This window comes from Myiozetetes cayanensis, unplaced genomic scaffold (genome assembly GCF_022539395.1).
Source record: "Myiozetetes cayanensis isolate MyiCay16 unplaced genomic scaffold, myiCay2020 scf4, whole genome shotgun sequence".
NCBI classification, from domain to species: domain Eukaryota; kingdom Metazoa; phylum Chordata; class Aves; order Passeriformes; family Tyrannidae; genus Myiozetetes; species Myiozetetes cayanensis.
The window spans coordinates 32,474,475-32,492,518 of record NW_026087631.1 but is presented as its reverse complement, the minus strand read 5'-3'; the positions used below and the strand labels follow the sequence as shown (position 1 = coordinate 32,492,518).

General features: G+C 36.4%; 1 protein-coding gene across 6 annotated transcripts in view; it reads left to right on the top strand.

Moving 5' to 3' along the window:
• FBN2 (fibrillin 2) overlaps window positions 1-18,044 on the top strand; it is a 119,073-nt gene that overhangs the window by 44,759 nt on the left and 56,270 nt on the right. For 5 of the 6 annotated variants that reach the window (XM_050329107.1, XM_050329108.1, XM_050329106.1 and 2 more), the window contains exons 12-18: window positions 278-403; window positions 1,036-1,158; window positions 2,197-2,319; window positions 7,150-7,302; window positions 8,032-8,085; window positions 11,400-11,525; window positions 13,834-13,959. In XM_050329107.1, coding sequence (XP_050185064.1) covers window positions 278-403; window positions 1,036-1,158; window positions 2,197-2,319; window positions 7,150-7,302; window positions 8,032-8,085; window positions 11,400-11,525; window positions 13,834-13,959 — 831 coding nt within the window. Of the gene's footprint in view, window positions 1-277; window positions 404-468; window positions 1,159-2,196; window positions 2,320-7,149; window positions 7,303-8,031; window positions 8,086-11,399; window positions 11,526-13,833; window positions 13,960-18,044 lie in introns of those variants that run through there. The other variant, XM_050329111.1, reaches the window with a different exon arrangement.

Genomic DNA, 18,044 nt, shown 5'->3' with positions numbered 1-18,044 from the left:
TTTATGTATGCAGGTGAATCTGTGAGTAGATTTTTAAAGGTATTCGTGAAGTAATTGCTGAACATCATAAAATGTAGCATTTGTTGTACACTTCTGTAAAATAATATTTTTCTCTGCTGCAATGAAAGTAAATTCTTAACTGAATTTTTTTGTAGTAGTATTTAAACAACATGGCAGTATTTTTGAAAGCAATAATTATCACTATGTATATTTTTTTCTTACAGTAGTTCTCTGATTGTGTTGGATTCTGTTGTTGATTGTTTTTTTCTCTTCTTAGATATAGATGAGTGCATTCAGAATGGTGTTCTATGTAAGAATGGCAGGTGTGTCAACACTGATGGAAGCTTCCAGTGTATTTGCAATGCTGGGTTTGAACTGACTACAAACAGAAAAAACTGTGTGGGTAAGAACTCTTCTAAGGAGTTGGGGCAGGCATTAGCTTGGTGATTCTATAAATTATACTTCATACTACAGGTAAGGATCATTAAGGATTACTTTTTTTGTGATAAGGTACGGCCTGAGCTGAACTTTGAGGCCCTTTATTCAAATACTTATTGTACAGAACTGTATGAGTTCAAAGAAAATTTGAGATAATTTTAGTTTTCAAAGCTACATCTCTCCTCAAGAGTGCCAGGAATAACATTTTTCCCTAAACCTTCATAGCAAATGCCCATATATTAGCACTGCTGAAGAAGTACCTGGTTTTAGTTTTGGCTACTCTGTGTAAAAGAAACTTTCTAGGTAATCAACTAGCTCAGTCTCAGGTGATTGAAGCTTTTTATCCTTTCATGTGTGAAAGAAAGACATGCCCTGTTCTTTCATACACAGTCTACTGAAATAAGCAACTGCTTACATGAAAAAAAATTGCGGCTTTGTCTGTGGAGTGGAGACTTTACAGACCTTTATCGCAGTTGTTGTTAGAAATGAATCTTCAAGTGAAGAAATATGCCATGTCATTCCCAATTGTTTGTTTTTACTCGGTTATCTTCTGGAAGGGGAGAAACTATTCGCAGCTTACTCTGCAATATTTTGTAGACCATGATGAGTGTACCACTGCAAACATGTGTTTAAATGGGATGTGCATAAATGAAGATGGGAGTTTTAAGTGCATCTGTAAACCGGGATTTGTTCTGGCTCCAAATGGACGTTACTGTACTGGTATGTAAAACTTGGGGGGTAATGCATTGAGGCAATGTTGACTGTAAATGGCTTTTCCTGTCCATTCATTCGTGGAAGAATGGAAATCTGATCACATGGACTCAACATTGTACTAGTATCTTACTGACTCATTACAGTAGATTTCTTAAACTGCCTGGAATAGAAATAGATCTTTAACTTACAGAAAGAAATAACTATTTAATAGTATTGTGAAAGCTACAACAAATGATAAATTAGCTTTTGGAAAGCCTTGGAGCATTGTACATGCAGCAAAATATGCTGGCCATTCATGAAATGGTAAAGTGAGCAACAGAATGGGCAGTTTAAAAGATTTTATACTAGTGAACACATACATGTGTATGTGAGCACACACAAGCACATTTTCCTCATCATTATTCTGGAAATTCAGAGTGCATAACACCTGAGACGTTGTACTTGCCACACAGCATTAGAAACTTTTTAAAGCAAGGTCTCTAAAATAATAAACATTTTAAGAATAGAGTCTGATTTAGTTCAGTTTAACCAAACTAATTGAAGATACCTGTTGCTGCCTGTAGAAGTAGGTTTGGGCTTGAGTTGTCTCTAGTAAGTGCAAAATCATCTAAATTGTTAGTTTTCTGATTTGAAGTTGAACCATTTCTGTTAGTTGTCCTTAATTACATGCATTTGTGCTGTTGACTTAGAAATTGATGACTACTGAAAAGTTCTTTGAAATTGAAATTAAACATCTTAAGTATATTCTGTGATTATTGCTCCTTAACCACACTTTAAAGCAAAGTTATAGTATCCTGAGATGGACGAAACAGAAAATTTCTCATTAATTTTGCTAAATGTAGAAACTAAAGTCCCTGTAATCCTACAGTTTTTCTGTGTGTTTTGGTTTGGTTTTGTAGTTTCTTTTTTTGTTTTGTTGTTATTCCAAGGACAAAACAGAGATATTATGATAATTCGTCTGCTATCATAAGGTCATTTGATATTGTTCTAGAAATATTAATTGTAATCTTGCTTTAAAACAGCAATTGTTTTGTTTCCTCTTAGATGTTGATGAATGCCAGACATCAGGAATTTGCATGAATGGTCATTGCATAAATACTGAAGGATCATTTCGGTGTGATTGTCCACCTGGTTTGGTTGTTGGAGTTGATGGTCGTGTGTGTGGAGGTGAGATTTATTTTTTTTCTTCATAGAAAAGCAAGTGGAATTACCAGGTTTATTAATTATGAAATCAAACACATGAAATTACAACCTTCCAAATCGTGTTGATATCAAACCACGGAGTATCTGTTCTGGCATAAATCTGACCCAAAAGGATCACTGAGTCCAGCTCCTGGCCCTGCACAGGACACCCCAAAAATCCCACCATGTGCCTGAGAGCATTGTCCAAACACTCCTTGAACTCTGGCAGATTTGGGGCTGTGACCAATTACTAAGAAATTCTTCCCTGAGAGGGTGGTGAGGCCCTGAGAAGCTGTGGCTGCCCCATCCCTGCAATTGTCCAAGGCCAGGTTGGATGGGGCTCTGAGCAACCTGGTCTAGTGGAAAGTGTCCCTGCCCATGGCAGGGAGTGGAACGAGATGCAATCTGAGGTCTCTTCCAACCCAAATCATTCTGTGGTTCTACAATTCTATTCTGCCTGTACCGTAAAAAAGAAAAAACCCTAGTTAGAGAAATAGTGAAAACTAGATAGATTTGTTTCTGTGAATTGAAATATAATTAGTAAGAATTAGTAGGAAATCTTGCAATCCTGTAGGGATTATGAAGGAAATTAGTAGGAAATTATGCAATCTCATAAACCTAGTGTTTAAGACAGTTCCAGCATAGCTTCAGGGAGTTCACAGGAGAAAAACTGAAGATTTTCAAGCTGATGAAGAATTAAAAACTGTGGAGGGCAAGACATACTAAATCCCTTGTTTTCTGTTGGTTAGATCAGGTCAGCTGCTTATGTCATGATGTTTCACAGAATCATGAAGCAGAAAAAGCAGAGGGGAAACCATTAGCTTAGCTCTGCAATAGATGTATTAATTAATGCTGTGACTGATCTTGCTCATATATGTATGTGTGTTGTATCTGCCTTTGTCTTACCTACATTCTTCCAGATGAACTAAAAACAGCCTACATCACAGTCTTTGAAGTTTATCTCGCACCAAAGAGATGTAACATACTATGTCCTTGTCTTACTATTACCAGTTAATTCAAAATAACATTTTAAATTGTGCAAAAGTCAAAATTCTTTAAAATAAAATCTAGGGCAAATGTTTCTACCAAGTGCTAGCACAAACTAGCCCCTTCTGCTATCACTTCAGTTTGAAAAACACGTGGTAAAAACTGAGAATGGCTTTAAAAGGATAGGCTCTTAAAAGCTAAAATATATTCTCAGTCTCTTAGTTGAAACACAAATATTTCTTGTTTAAAATAAATTAGATATTTTACTAAGCATAACTATACTAAAGATTGGACCAACAAAAGGAAGTTGTGTTCCCTCCTATGTAGTAGTCAAGTTGTTTTCTTCTTGTTTATTAAAAGTTGAACAATGAAAAAAGGCTTGGTGTACTGTTTTAAATATAGAATTTCTCTGCTTAGTGGCACACCAACAAAACCAGATTTGAGTACAAGCTGTTCAGTACCTTTTTGTACTCCAAGTTGGCCTCATCTTCACCCCTGTCAGTGATACAGCTGCAAAGAATCAATGCAGTGCTCAGTTTTCTGTGCTTCATTTACCGAATACTGCCACAGTTCTAGCAGCTAACGACTTCACAAGTTGGCCATCAGCTGTGAACAACATTTATTTGAAAATGTTCAACTCCACATGTTACACAACTTTAAGGTTTACCATATATGCTTACGTTTTCAACAGGAAATATCCTTAATAGGATAGAAAACCATAAGGCAGAATCACAATCTAGTTGGAAAATTGATTTTAAAAAGATGATGTAGTTATTCCAGGTATAAAGTAAAAACCACAACATATAGGAAATTTCAAATACTGCATAACAAAAATATCCTCATACGTGACCTGTAGAATGGAATTTCTGAGCCAATCCACTGTTCAGTTTTTATGTGTGTGCTCGTATATATGTGTGTTTATATATAATCCACATGCTGCGTTAACCACAAGAATTCTCTGTCTGGCTATTCTATCCCATATATTGCATGACCTAAATAATACTTCTCAGACATTCTGGCTGCTAGAAGAGCTTCTAGTACATCCAGGCATTTCAGGTTTGGCTATACATCCAACTGCAGCTCCATGCTTGGATACCTCAGCTGGCTCTGTGTGTGTATCACCTCAGAACTTGTACTGAGCTGTGGCCATGCCTTCACTCGAGAGTGGTTTGTTCTCTTCTGAGACACTTTCAGTTGTCTCTGCCTGGAGCTGTAGTCATCCAAGAGAAAGTAACTAAACTTTGTTTTACCCTGCTAGTTTTGGAGAACCTCAAAGTGCCTGCTGTAAGCATGGCATGATTCGACCTTCTAAGGCTCCTGGATGGGTGCAGTGACTTACCCTGAGTGTAGGACAGCCACTGGTCTACTCAATGTTGACCTCAAATGTGGTGATGATAACTTTTGTGGATGTTGGAGTGCTACACCACAAAATTTAAGAGTCTGGGAATGATATACCTCGAGAAATGGTGGAGCGTTTCTCGCTGCAGGTACATGGTTTCAGCAACACCAATGCTGTTTTGTTTAGTTCCAGAGCTGTTCTGTTAGATTCAAGCCATAAAATAAGTTCTGAGTGGTCTGAAATCAGTAGCCAGAGGCTTCTCACACTAACCGTGGGGAGTGTCACAGGTTCATCAGTGAGGGGCACACTCACAGCTGTAGTGGCATGGGGAACCTTGGTAAGGTGCCTGCAGCAATTAATTCATGGACAAAGCAGTGCCTGTCCTTCTCATTCCTGCTGTCACTTTGGGTAGCACAGCCCAAGGAGGACGTTCTTCCTGTTATATGACTGCTTTTTTGCTTCTGGGGAAGCCAGCTTGGTTCTTGACCGTCCAAAAGCTTAGTGAATCACCTACTTTGTAGATCAGACTGTTTTCCTGTAACTACTTATTCAGTCTTCCTCTTCTTCTCTGTGCCATTTCTATAAAAACATTGAAGTATGTTGAAAAGCACTTGCTCTCTTATGCAGAAAAGTTGCTCTGTACATCTGTGGCTTCCTCCAACTGCTTCCTACACTTCACATCTCTGAAGACCTTCCTACAGTATTTCTTTCACACTTTACAGTCTTTTATCCCCCTGCAGTTTTCCTTGGTGCAGTTTCCTTCCCTTGATTTGCTTCTCCATTCCCTCTCAGAAACTTAACCAGAAGGAGGTCTTCCCTTCTGTGGTAGCCCCTTTCTCCATGGCAGAGCTTGTCAGAGTGGCATCTGGACTTGTTTGAGGTGGAGGGAAAGGATGTGAAGAAACTGATTATTTTACAGAGTACATGAACATACATTTCTTGTGCCAAAGTCCTTGACTGTTGTCAGGCATCATAATCTTTTCCTGATGTCAAGTGCAAGCAAATTGTACTGGCTTCACCTAGACTCTTGGCAAGGAGTAAATTCTAAAATCTAGGACATATTTAGCTGTGCTCCAGAACTGTCTGTTCCATGGGATACCCAAAGCAAGAGAAAACATTTATGTGCAGGCAATGCTATTTTATAGGGGCCAGTTCACGATACTCAAAGAGCAGACAGAATACATAAGGAATTGCCAGTTCTTATTTGGATTGGGCCTGGATATTCAACATTTACTGTAAATTTTTTCATGCAACTTTTCTTTATTGTTTTGGGGTCATAATTTAAGTAGGTAACTGTCTGGATTCCCTCAAACCCTGTTCAATTTCTGAGTCCACGCAGGCTCATGTCCAGGCTACAATGCTTAGTAGTTTTACTGGGGGAGATTGACAAGGAGCAGGAATTCTATCCTGGTCCATAAAGATAGCTGAAACAAAGACTTTTTCTGTAGCTTCAGCAGTATCTGTAGAATTATAGCAGACAAAAGTAAAGGCTGTTTACTTCATCTGTGCCTTGCATTTCTCAATGGCACATTTAAATGGACTGTCTAATCACACACTTGTTAAAAGATCTCTGATAGCATCCTATGAGCAAAAGTAAAAAAGGCATTGAAACTTGGTTACCTGTAGAGGTAGGTCTGGAGGCCTGCCTCTGAAGATGCTTCTTACTGCATCTTACTGGTCAAGCCTATCAAATTGATTTATATGACTGAATCAACTGTAAGATTGGCAGTATGCACATGTTAAGTCCTACAGCTGTATGGCAGGCCTGTATAATTTTTCTACTGTCTCTTTTTGTCATAATTTTGGAGGTTAAAGACTGTCCACATATTATGTGTTTTCTTTGTACAGTGCGTGGTTTGTCCTGGCCATCATTTCCAACCCTCTCCCAGAGATGGCACTGTAACTTCCATAGTGGGTTTTCAATCACAAACCTGAATTTTTTACACTCTAGGCAGTAGTGCTGCTTTCCACATCACTCATTTGTGTGTAAGAAATGCTAAATTGCTCTTGCTAACTGGGTTTTGGGATCTCTTTGGTGTCCTAATCAGCACTGGTGCCAGTTTACATATAGACCTAAGATAATCATGTCATCTAAATGCTGGTGTAAACAATCTGCTGAAATTGCATTTCTGTTCATAATTTATAAATGTAATAGGAGACTATGCTTCTTTTTTTTGGAAACAGGTGTTCACCCATGTTACCAGCCCTGGGCTGCTACTGAATTATCCTACCTGAGAAACCCTTTTGGAAGGAAATAAGAGATCTACATGTCCAATTTATAGAGGTGGTACTTCTCAAAGGGAAAAATTGACCACCACATGCTGCTTGAAGCCATTCTGTGTTTGTAGCAAGGCAGTGCAGACGTAGCTACTCTAACCATTTTGTTGACCAAAAAAAATATAAAAAATAAAGCTTTTGTTGAGATAGTAAGAATACATTTCACTCTCAGCCTAAGGAAATAAATTATGTCTTCCTTTATCCTTTTTTAGATACTCATATGCGTAGCACATGCTATGGAGGCATCAGAAAAGGGCTGTGTGTCCGTCCTTTCCCTGGTGCTGTGACAAAGTCTGAATGCTGCTGTGCCAATTCTGACTATGGTTTTGGAGAGCCATGTCATCCATGCCCTGCTGAAAACTCAGGTAAAATTTTGCATTTCTTTGAATAGTGCAGTGAACATACAGACTTAAAATATATTTTGTTCAGTTTTGAACAGATTGTTCAAGCCTTAAAGAAAAATGAATAGGGGACACATGGATGAAGTTCAGTCCCTGAATTAAGTGTTGTCTATAAGTAAAAATGCTTGAAAGGGAATAGGCGGAGTTCTCCAATGAATCTGTAAATTTCCTGGTCAATCAATCCAGTTTAAAAGAGCAACCCATTATTATTTCTAGAAATCTGTATTTCGTTTTAAGAGAATCAGTTCTTCAAGTAAACCTGGGGATTGATTAAAAAAATCTCTTGAATACAGGCTGAGATGATGTATCTTGGACAGAATTTTCATTCAGTGTCATTCTCTGAAGCAGCAGAAAGCTATTATAATGTAACAAGTAAAACAGGCATTATGGTTGAAAGCAGTAACTTGACGAGACAGTCATGTCAACACTTTAGTGAAATTACCTAGGTGTTTAACTGTTGTCATCTCATCTTGGATTTATATGGATGTGAAAGTTCAGAATGGAAAGCTACTTGACAGATTTAGCTATATTATCTGTACACAGTTATTCCATTTGAACATTGGCATTTCATTACTTACACTGTAGAAAAATTATTTTAAAAAAGTCAGGTGGATTTAGTTTAGAATGAAAGAAGGTGAAACACTGGAAAAATAACATTTTCTTTTCCCCAACATCTCTGCCTCAACTGAGTAGCTGAGTTCCATGGCCTGTGTAGCAGTGGAATAGGTATTACTGTCGATGGACGAGGTATGTGCACATTTTCTTCCATATATATGATTCAAGGTTAAAAAAAATACATAGTCAGAATTATATTTTTCTATAACATACTAGAGTAGAGTTTTTTGCCTCAAGATGAATGTGTTGATTTTAGTATTTGTATTCTAAAAGTACAATATTTAAATATTGTCTAAAGAAAAGGCTGGCAATAATTCTCTGCAACAGTGGGTTTTGCATGACTCTGATAAGGAAAAAAAAAGTAAACCATTTAAAAGTTTTGACTATATTTCTTTTTTTTTTTCTGGTTTTTTTTTTGGGGGGGGGTTGGTTTTTGTTTGTTTGTTTGTTTGTTTGTTTTTGAAAAGGCAAAAGAAAGCTCTCCCTTATTTGGGGAATGATAGGAGCCACTTGGATTATTTGCAGTTGATTTTCAGTCAACTAGGATAGTAGTAGAGCAGTTTTTCACTCCAGATCCAGTGTTCAATCACGGACCATTTCCACGGACAGATTGTTTCCCTGGCGAGTTAAGAGTTGGAAGGGAACTAACTAAAAGAAACAAATCCATATGAAAAACAGGCCTGAAAGTGACCACTTGCATTTTGTACTGGGAACTGTAAAGCTCCAGCTCCTTTTTCAAGTATCACAGAGACAGGGATTTTAAAAAACAGTAGCTGAGCCAGACCTGAAGTAGTGGCAACACTGCAACTACCTGCTAAAGTAGAGTGGATTGAAGAAGGAATAGGGGAACACAGTTTTATGATTTATTGCTAGGTGTTTATCTAATGAGTTAATAAATTTCAGCCAAATTAAAGCAGATACTGTACATTTAATATTTCCAGACATTTAACTTGTATAACTTTTGTCCTTCTTAGCATTAAAGCTCCTATTACATTCATCAGGAACAGAATGAGGCTGTCTTATCATTATATTTATTAACATCCTATATAACTTTTATAAATAGTACTATAATAAATTCTCTTTCTGTTCAGTACAGCAAGTATCTGCATAGTTTTCTGTTTTTTGCTTAACATGCTGGAGACTTACAAGTAAATTGATATCCATAGAATTTATAAATTCCCTCAGTTTACTTTTCAGTGAATTACACAAAAGAATCTCTGAAATAGAAGATTCACTGAATCTCATGGAGAAATAATGTAAGTGTTCCATAATCTTGCAGAAGCAGCATCCTACCGTGAGAATTTGAATTCACCTCATTCAGCTTGTGACTAACAAGCACAAGTCTCCATGTGAGAGAAATCTGGACATAGATAAGGACAGAGATTTTGCAGTTTCTTTCCGTGTAAAATGTAATAGGAAGGGCTGAACCTTCTGAAATCATTAATTTGGTAAGGAGAGAGAGAGAGTCATAAACTTACGTGGCTTGTCCCCAAGATTCAAACATGTTTAGGAAGCTACAGAATGCACTTTGCTCAAAAGAAAATATAAATGTGAAGTATTATGGTAAATCATATTTTCATATGAAATTTTTATATGTCTCATAGCCTTGAGTTTTGTCCAATGATAGCATGATTTTTCCTAATGTGTATCTCAGTATATGTAAATCAGTATCTGCACTATGATTAAAGAGGAAATGTCCTTTGTAAAAAGCTGAGAACTACAAGTATACAACAAACCTTTTTATGAAGTCACAGCTAGACCAGCACCCTAACTGTTCTTTCCAGGGTTTGGAAAGGGAACTATTTAAAGTAGTTGACTTACTGTATGGAAAGAAAGAATTTAATATTGAAAAACCCTCTTTTCCTGAGAGGCAAAAAATATTTAAATGAGTCTCTTCCTGTTCTTACATTTCCTATGAATATTGTGGAATTTTCCAACCACAGCAGAAATTTTATATGGGACTGTAAATTCAGGGAATATATCTCATTCATCATCCTGTTCTATCTGAGAAAAATTTAAAATTTCCAACAAGTTTTTGTAAGACTGAATATGCTATGGTATTGACCTATGCGTTACTTCTGTATTACGGCAAGTATTTGTGTCAGCTAATAATGTGAAACTAAAGATTCCTAAACCACAAGCACTGAGTCCACAGGCTGCATATTATACATCAAATTATTCTTACATAGTTTCCAGTTAGTTTAGGTTGGAAAGGATATCTGGAGGTCATCCAACCTAACCTTCTGTTCAGAGCAGGGGTAACATCAAAGCTGAATCATTTCTCAAGGCCTTGCCCAGTGGAGTTTGGAAAATCTTCAAGGATGGAGTTGCAGGGCAGCTTGCTCTAGTGCTTAACTACACTTGTGGTGAAGAATTACTTTCATGGTATTTAGTTTAAATTTCCCACAGTGCATCTTGTGACTGTTGTCTCTTGCCCTGTTACTGTGTGCCTCGAAGAAGAGTCTGGCTCCATCTTCTCTGTAACCATCTGTTAAGGTCAGAAGCTGCTGTTGGACATCCCTCTCATATTTCCTCTCACAATCTGAACAAGTCCAGTTCCCCCAGCCTCTTGTTACACATCAGGCAGTGATCCTGCTGGGGGACTTCCATTACACTGACATCTGCTGGGAAAGCAGCACATCAGGCTGGATGTAGTCCAGGGTACTCTTGGAGCTAGGTGATAGATAGTTAAACCAGAGGAGAAGCATTACTGGACCTGATGCTTCCCAACACAGATGAACTAATTAGTGATATCCAGACTGATGGTAGCCTGGGCTGCAGTTATCATGCCCTGGTGAATCCTTAGGCATATGGACCAGATGAAGAGCAAAGCTAGCACCCTGAATTTTGGGAGAATTTATGAGCTTTCAGTTGTTTAAGGCATTAGTAGATGGGACCCCTTGGGAAACTGCCCTCAGGGGTAAGGGAGCAGAACAGACCTGGCAGTTCTTCAAGGACTGTCTCATGAGATCACAAGGCCTTTTGATTACCACATGTACGAAATCAGGCTAGGAAGGCAGAAGACCAGCATATCTGAGTAAGGACATCCTGATTAAACTGAAATGTGAGAAGGAACAGCACAGTCAGTGGAACAGGTAGAATCCTGCAAGAATGCGGGAAAGCTGCCCATATATGTAGGCATGGGATCAGGAAAGTTAAGGCACATTGGAGCTTGAACATGACAGGCTTCTCTAGGTACATGAGGAGGCTTGAAGAGTGGGCCCATGTGAACCTCATGAAGTGGCCCAAGACTGGACACAGAATTCCAAGTTTGCCTCACTGGTGTCAAATAAGGGGAAGAATCACTTCTTTCAACTTTTAGCCACACCCTTGCTCTGAATGACAGCCTCAACATCCACTGAGTCAGATGTTGTCCACATCTGTCACAGGATCAGATTCCTTGTATCTTTCAGTGTCTAATAATCTTCTGTGTTGTGTTAATACAGATATTAATGAGTGTGCTTTGGATCCTGATATTTGTACCAATGGAATTTGTAAAAACCTGCATGGCAGCTATCGCTGTAACTGTAATAGTGGTTATGAGCCTGATCCTTCTGGAATGAATTGTGTGGGTAAGTTGTTAGATGTTTTATGAGTATTGAATTATTTATCACTATATTCTTGCTAATTTGACTTTACAAAATTCAGGTTGCAAGACATCTACTTCCTAAAGCTGCAATGAAAATGCAAAAAGCCTAATGAAACTGCTTTTCTAAATTACTGCATAGTTGTTATTCTTACTAGTTTATTTTCCTGTAATTTGATGGGCATATATTACTGTTTGAGAAGTGTAAGCTAGAGATACTGCAGGTTAGAAATCAATTTTCTCAAGAACATGGATCAGTTTGTGTTGTGTTTTAATGTATAATATATGTCAAAATCACCTAAAATGTGTCTTTTCAAAGCTGGAAGATGGTTTTTCAAGAGCTGAAGGTCATCATTTTGCATAGTAATGTAATAAAAATGTAACAAATGGCTCTCATTATCATCATGAATGATAACTGGTGGCCTGTGTATACAATCTCTACAATGTACAGTAGTTCATTATGTCCCTGAGCTACACAAGTACAGCAGAAGGGATTGCTGCACATTTAGTCCCCTGGGTCTGACAGCTTAAGCTCATGAAGGAGGCAGTGATCCCCTCTTAGCTTTCCATAAATTATCACTGAACACTGGGCTCAAGTGTAACAACCGTCGTTTTATTTTTCAGAATTTCAGGTCACCAGTGTACAGGAATGATTCACTTCAGAAACTTGTAATTGTAGTTTGGTTCAACTGTTGGTGAAGTATCTAGGTACACTTTCTGTAAGTGTTTAGGAATACCTGTGAGAAAATACCTATGATATGGTTCATACTGTCTAATTAATTTTATTATTTATAATCATACATGAAACCCAATTTTTTTTTCTTTTGGGAATTTTTACATCCAGAAAAGGTATATTATACCACAAGAGCATCGTACAATAATATTGCTTATAACTTGGTAATTTTAAGTAGAAAACTGAAGTTTGTTTAAATTAAAAGGTAATGGAAATCTCTCTGAAACCATTAGAAAATTTAAAGTCTTGCCTTTAAGTAGTGTTTTTTTTATTTTGGGCATTTACTCCTCTCTCAACTTAAAGATTACTGACCTATCATTGTTATTTGTGGTCAACAAAAGTCCACCATTTTTGGTAGGGAAAACCTGGACCATATAGCTGTGGTATAATTTTCAAATCAGACATTCCTACCTGGTGATGCAAAGCAAACACAAAGTAAGAAAAGTGTTTCTTTTCATCTGCTTGACTTAAGGAATTTTACATCTAATTGCTTCGTTTCTGCAGGAAAGGCACTGCTGCAGAAAACTATTGATGTGTTTTAAAAATACTTCACATAATATTTATCTTCCAAGTAGATTTTGTGTCAAGGGATTTTGTTTATCTAGTTACACTTGAGATTATGTAAGTGCTAATGTAGGTATATGTTTGTTTAATTACTTAAATAGAAACATACCATGCTGACTGTGAAGTTGCGTTTATTCTTAGGTAGAATTTTTGCATAAAAGAATTTAAATACAAACACTCAGATTAAAGGTTGAAATATTTTAATTAATGATACAGACTGTGAGCTGCCATGAAATGAAAATGGTCATGAGTCAGAATGCAGACAGTATTTTAGAGCACGAGTTATATTGTTCTGTGATTTTACAGTGCGTATCACCAGAGATTACAGTCCAAATCTGAAGTTATTGCATGAGATTCAAAGGAAATAATATATTCACCACGGTTTGGGTTAAAGGACTGTATGACAACAAGCTCATAATTGCTCTTGAAAATGTCAAATTGCAAATCCATCCTCCTTTCCTTAACTGAAATCAGATGAAGTTGGATTACTGGTAGGTTAGTTTAGAAGAGCTTTTTTTTTTTTTTTTGTGGCTGCCAAACTTAAACTTGGATTCATCATTTTGGGGAAATTTAGACTTTATTGTCTGACTCCTAAAGGAATTCATAAGCATAGTTTAGGAAATCTAAAATAGTGGATATGTGATGGGCATTGAAGGAGAGTGGTTTAAAATTATATTTTTTTTTCTTTTAAAGAATAAAAAAGAGGGCAATGAGGAAGATTCATTACTTTTTATTTTAATTATTGGTGGTTAGTTTAAGGGGAGCTCAGGAAATTGTATTAATTTATGGGATTTTCCTTGCTTGATGTCTTGGTCTTAATCATACGGGTTTTTTAAATACACTGTACCTCTGGAGGGGAGATACAAAAATTTTTTGTAGCATTAATTAGAATTAGAATTTTGTAGAATTAATTAGAGTTTTGAAACTAAGAACGAGTTGTGGAGATGAAGGCATCTCAGGGTCTTTTTTTCTCATTATGTAACTCATCCTTTTGCAGACGTTGATGAGTGTTCCATGAACGGACTGCTGTGTGACAACGGGCTCTGTAGAAACACCCCTGGGAGTTACAGCTGCACTTGCCCCAAGGGTTTCATGTTCAGCAGGGAGACAGACACATGTGAAGGTAAAAAGTCTGCAAATTTTGTAAATTCTCTTGTTGCATAAATCTTCACATTCCTCTTTGCCATATTTTTTAATGTGTTGGGTATTTGCTGTTGATTTTCGTTCAAAGTAATCAGTTCATTTTTATACAAAAGTACTTTCCCTAGATAAAACATTTTTAAACTACAATAAAGCAGAATATATCAATGCTTGCCTTTGATCATATAGCAGGAACACCTCTAAACAGGGAAATGCATCTGTTTTGATCACAAAGTCTCTTTCTTTTCTCCCTTCATCTGTTGTAATAGGATCAAATTCAGTCATCTGTGATGCATTCCAGGTCTGAGTATTACTACCTAGTACTACTAATATTGTTCTTTATTTTTACAGTATAATCAAAATTGCTTTCTTACATTACATTACATTACATTACATTACATTAACAGATGTTAAAGCAACAAAACCGTTACATGCAAAAGCTAATGCTAACCCTTAATTATTAAAAAACAATTAAGCAAGACTGTACAAAAAAAAACACCTTCAAAATGAAAGCATTAGCTTAAGGGGTGCCTTTTAGTTAGTATTCAGAGTAGTAAAATTTTACTGGTGTTTTCCATTATTTTTATTTGGTTCCACAATCTGTAAATCTCAATATTTGTTATGATTAGAAAGTTTTACAGTAAAGCGTCTCACATAATCTTACACAGGGAAGCTACAATCCTTTGTTATGGAATACCTGTTATGTGAACCAATGTAATCATACAGATTTTTCTGAAGTGGTGGTGGTCATTGTTGTCCTCAACTGTTTGTTATTACTGATCAGATGTTACTGCTATACAGCTAAACAAACATCTCAAAAGTGGAAGTGGTTTTGATTCTGACAGTATCAAATCATTCACATCTTCACCTCATCTACACAAAGGAAATTATATTCCTTTATATTTTAATATGGGTAAGTTTACAAGGTCACCTTTAAAAGTTAAAATCTCCACTCCTTCTGTATGAAGCAAATCAGTAGCACTTGTTCAGGGCAGGGAGTTTCTTACATCATCTGGATTCATAGTGCTTTCTGTGCTCTGTTGTCTCAATGCCTTGTATATATCCACAGTATTTGGGAATTAATTCTGTATGATTATTTTCTGTGCACTGAAAAATTTCTATCTGTGAAAATAGTGTAGTATGTGCTTTTAATGTACCTGTTTCTTAAGGAATCTTCTAGACAGAAAAAATTAAATAGGGTGGAAGATACAGGTGGTCACTAGCAAAATGAAAAGGCCATCAACATCAGAGTGTAACACTGACCAAAAGATAGATAAATGAAATACCAGAATGCAAACAACCTAGGTAATATTATTGATAAAAAATATATCTAGATTTTGAAACATAAAATGTAGATTTATTTTTTAATGGACATAATACTAATACAAAGGCTCAAAATAAGGATTTGACAACAAAAACAGAAAGAAAAAAAATGGTTTCATGGTTGCATGAGTAACCATAGACACCACAGCCCTAGGAAAAAAGCAAACTTTTCCATCTACTAGACATCCTTACCATCACTACAGTGTGTTTTCTCTTGTGCACGAAGTTTGGGGGTAATGATACAGTCAATGTGGAAGTCTCTTATCTTAGGGGTGTTTTTTGTGAGAGGAATGTAAGGGAGAGTTATTATGGAGTGGAAATGAATTTACTAGTTCATTTGAATTAATGGTCTGTTGAGAAGAGGATGACTTCTTTAGATAGCTCTGCCAGCTGATATTGACTGCAAAGCCATAGTATATAGTTACAGTTAAAATAAAATAGAATTTACCAGAACAAGAGGAAACCAGCAGAAATCCAGATGGTAGGAGTGTCCCTTCTTAATGGCATCTCAGAGCATATGTGCAAGGAATGTGACTACTTCTAGGCTTTGTCTAAGAGATTAAGGTACATTTCCCAAATTATCCATTTATAAATCAATTTGAAAAACATGAATAAAGAAGTAGTATAATTTGCTCAAACTAACACACTAATAGTGCCTGTGACAGTCTTCTAGTAAGTAATGTGTTTCTTAACATGAGCCAACCAGCGTACGATGTAGAAAATGCAAGCCTTGTTTATACAGCTGGTTATTTAAATTGAAATATATACTACAGTGAAGGAACAATTGCAGAGGTGATCATTCAGGCTCATTATATAAGACTGTTTGTGTTTGTGTTTCGTGGGTTTGGTGAGATTTTAAGTAATGCATTTACTTTTTGTAAGAATTTTTTATGTACTCCTAAAAGAACATACATCTTTACCTGCGTGCAGTATTTTTACTGTGGCTCCTGCAAAGACTAATGAAAAAGTAGTATCGGATATATTCCAAAAGACAATAAAAGAGGATAGATCTGACCCTGTCTTATCTCTCTTTTCTGGTAATCATCAGATTTAGCTTGTTACTAAAAAGGAGAATATTTTACTGTCTTCAAAGAGTAACAGTGACTGTACCTCTCTTGGCTGTATTTCATAATCCTGTATAACTGCTGAACTCTGAGCAATGAACTTGTGATTGGGCATGGATGCAGAAGTAATATTTAAACTAATTAACCTTTTTTTTAATAGAAGAAAAAAATCCTCTTTTCTCATTTGAGAAGGAAAGAAAACCTGGCAAACAACTGTTCATTAACTGAAACTTCAGATTTGTGAGATGTTTTCTTCCTGAACATATCTTATTTTAGTCACCTTCAAATACTTCTCATTTTTTATTGTCTGTACAGCAGAATCTGAAGAATTTTCAGTATCTTCCAATAGTCTTATCTACATTTAGCTTACGTACACTGGTCATGAAGATTCTGTCATCTTCATCTTGACTCTCATAGTTGGATTGATGTTTAAATTGAGGTGACGAGTTTAAAATGAAGGTCAGGAGGTGTTTTGTGTAAAACTGTCTGCAAAACCTATTAAAAGTATTGTGTTTTTACAAATGTTGAGTAGGCAGTAGTATGTTCGGAGGAAAAAATTATTCTCTTTCTGCCCAAACTCTGTTTTTAAGGAAACACTACATAATTTGTTTTGAAGTTACAAGTTCACTAGTTGTAAAAACCTTCTGTAGTCAGGAGCTCTGTATTGTGCACTTAAAATACTCTGATGCTGATTACTCACCAGTATATTTTTAATATAACTCTCATCAGCAACTGTGAAGAAATTATAAAACCCTTTACTGTTTTACTTTATAGTTCAATTCAAATTTTTTATGAATTTCTTGTGAGGAGTAGGAGACTTGTTTGAGGCTCTAGATCCTGTGAAAGTTGAGATTTTTTACAACAAGCTTCATGTTTTAATTTGTGTTTCCAATGACATAACTAGTAAAATGTAAACCAGATGTGCTTTGAAGTTCATTTCCAGGAATGTACAGTGGACTGTTTCAATTTTTGTTTCTCTGACATTTACAATGTACACTTACTTCACTTAACAGAAAAAAAAAAAATTAAAAACCCTCAATAAATGTTTTCGTACATAATGGGTTTTATTTTAAAATACAAAATTGTATTAAAAGCAATTTGGTTTTTTGCTTACTCTTTTTAAGATTACCATGTAATATTATTATAAGAAAGTGTAGGGAAACAATTTTCGGAGTTTTTGTACATTATGCATGTGATACTTTTTTCGCCTGATTCATCAGTGTGGTAATGCTGAAGTACATTTATCTTTTTCTTTTATTTCACAGATGTTAATTTTGGGGAGTAGTCAATCCACTATTGTAAACCTGTCACTATCCAAAATCATGGAATATGGGTTTTATTTCTTTTTTTCTTCTTCTTAGCTTAGTGCTGAAGCATGTCAAATGCAGAAAGTAACTAAATGAGCTTTCTGGGCGTTAGAGGCCTAGAGCATAGTCACAAGGTAGCTGTAGAAGCAACCAGAAGTTAATGCTGCCAATTATGAATAAATTAATTCTCATGGAAAGCTGTTCTCCCTCTTTCTGCTCCATAGAGAGAAAATGGAATGACTATTCCTTCACCTACATCAGGACAGAGGGAGATGAGGAGATACGACGGCTGATTTGGAGGGGGGCATCTTCAGGTCTTGGGTGTCAAACCATTCTCTGGAGATGTAATGTTCTCCCAAACTGCCCCTCGAGCA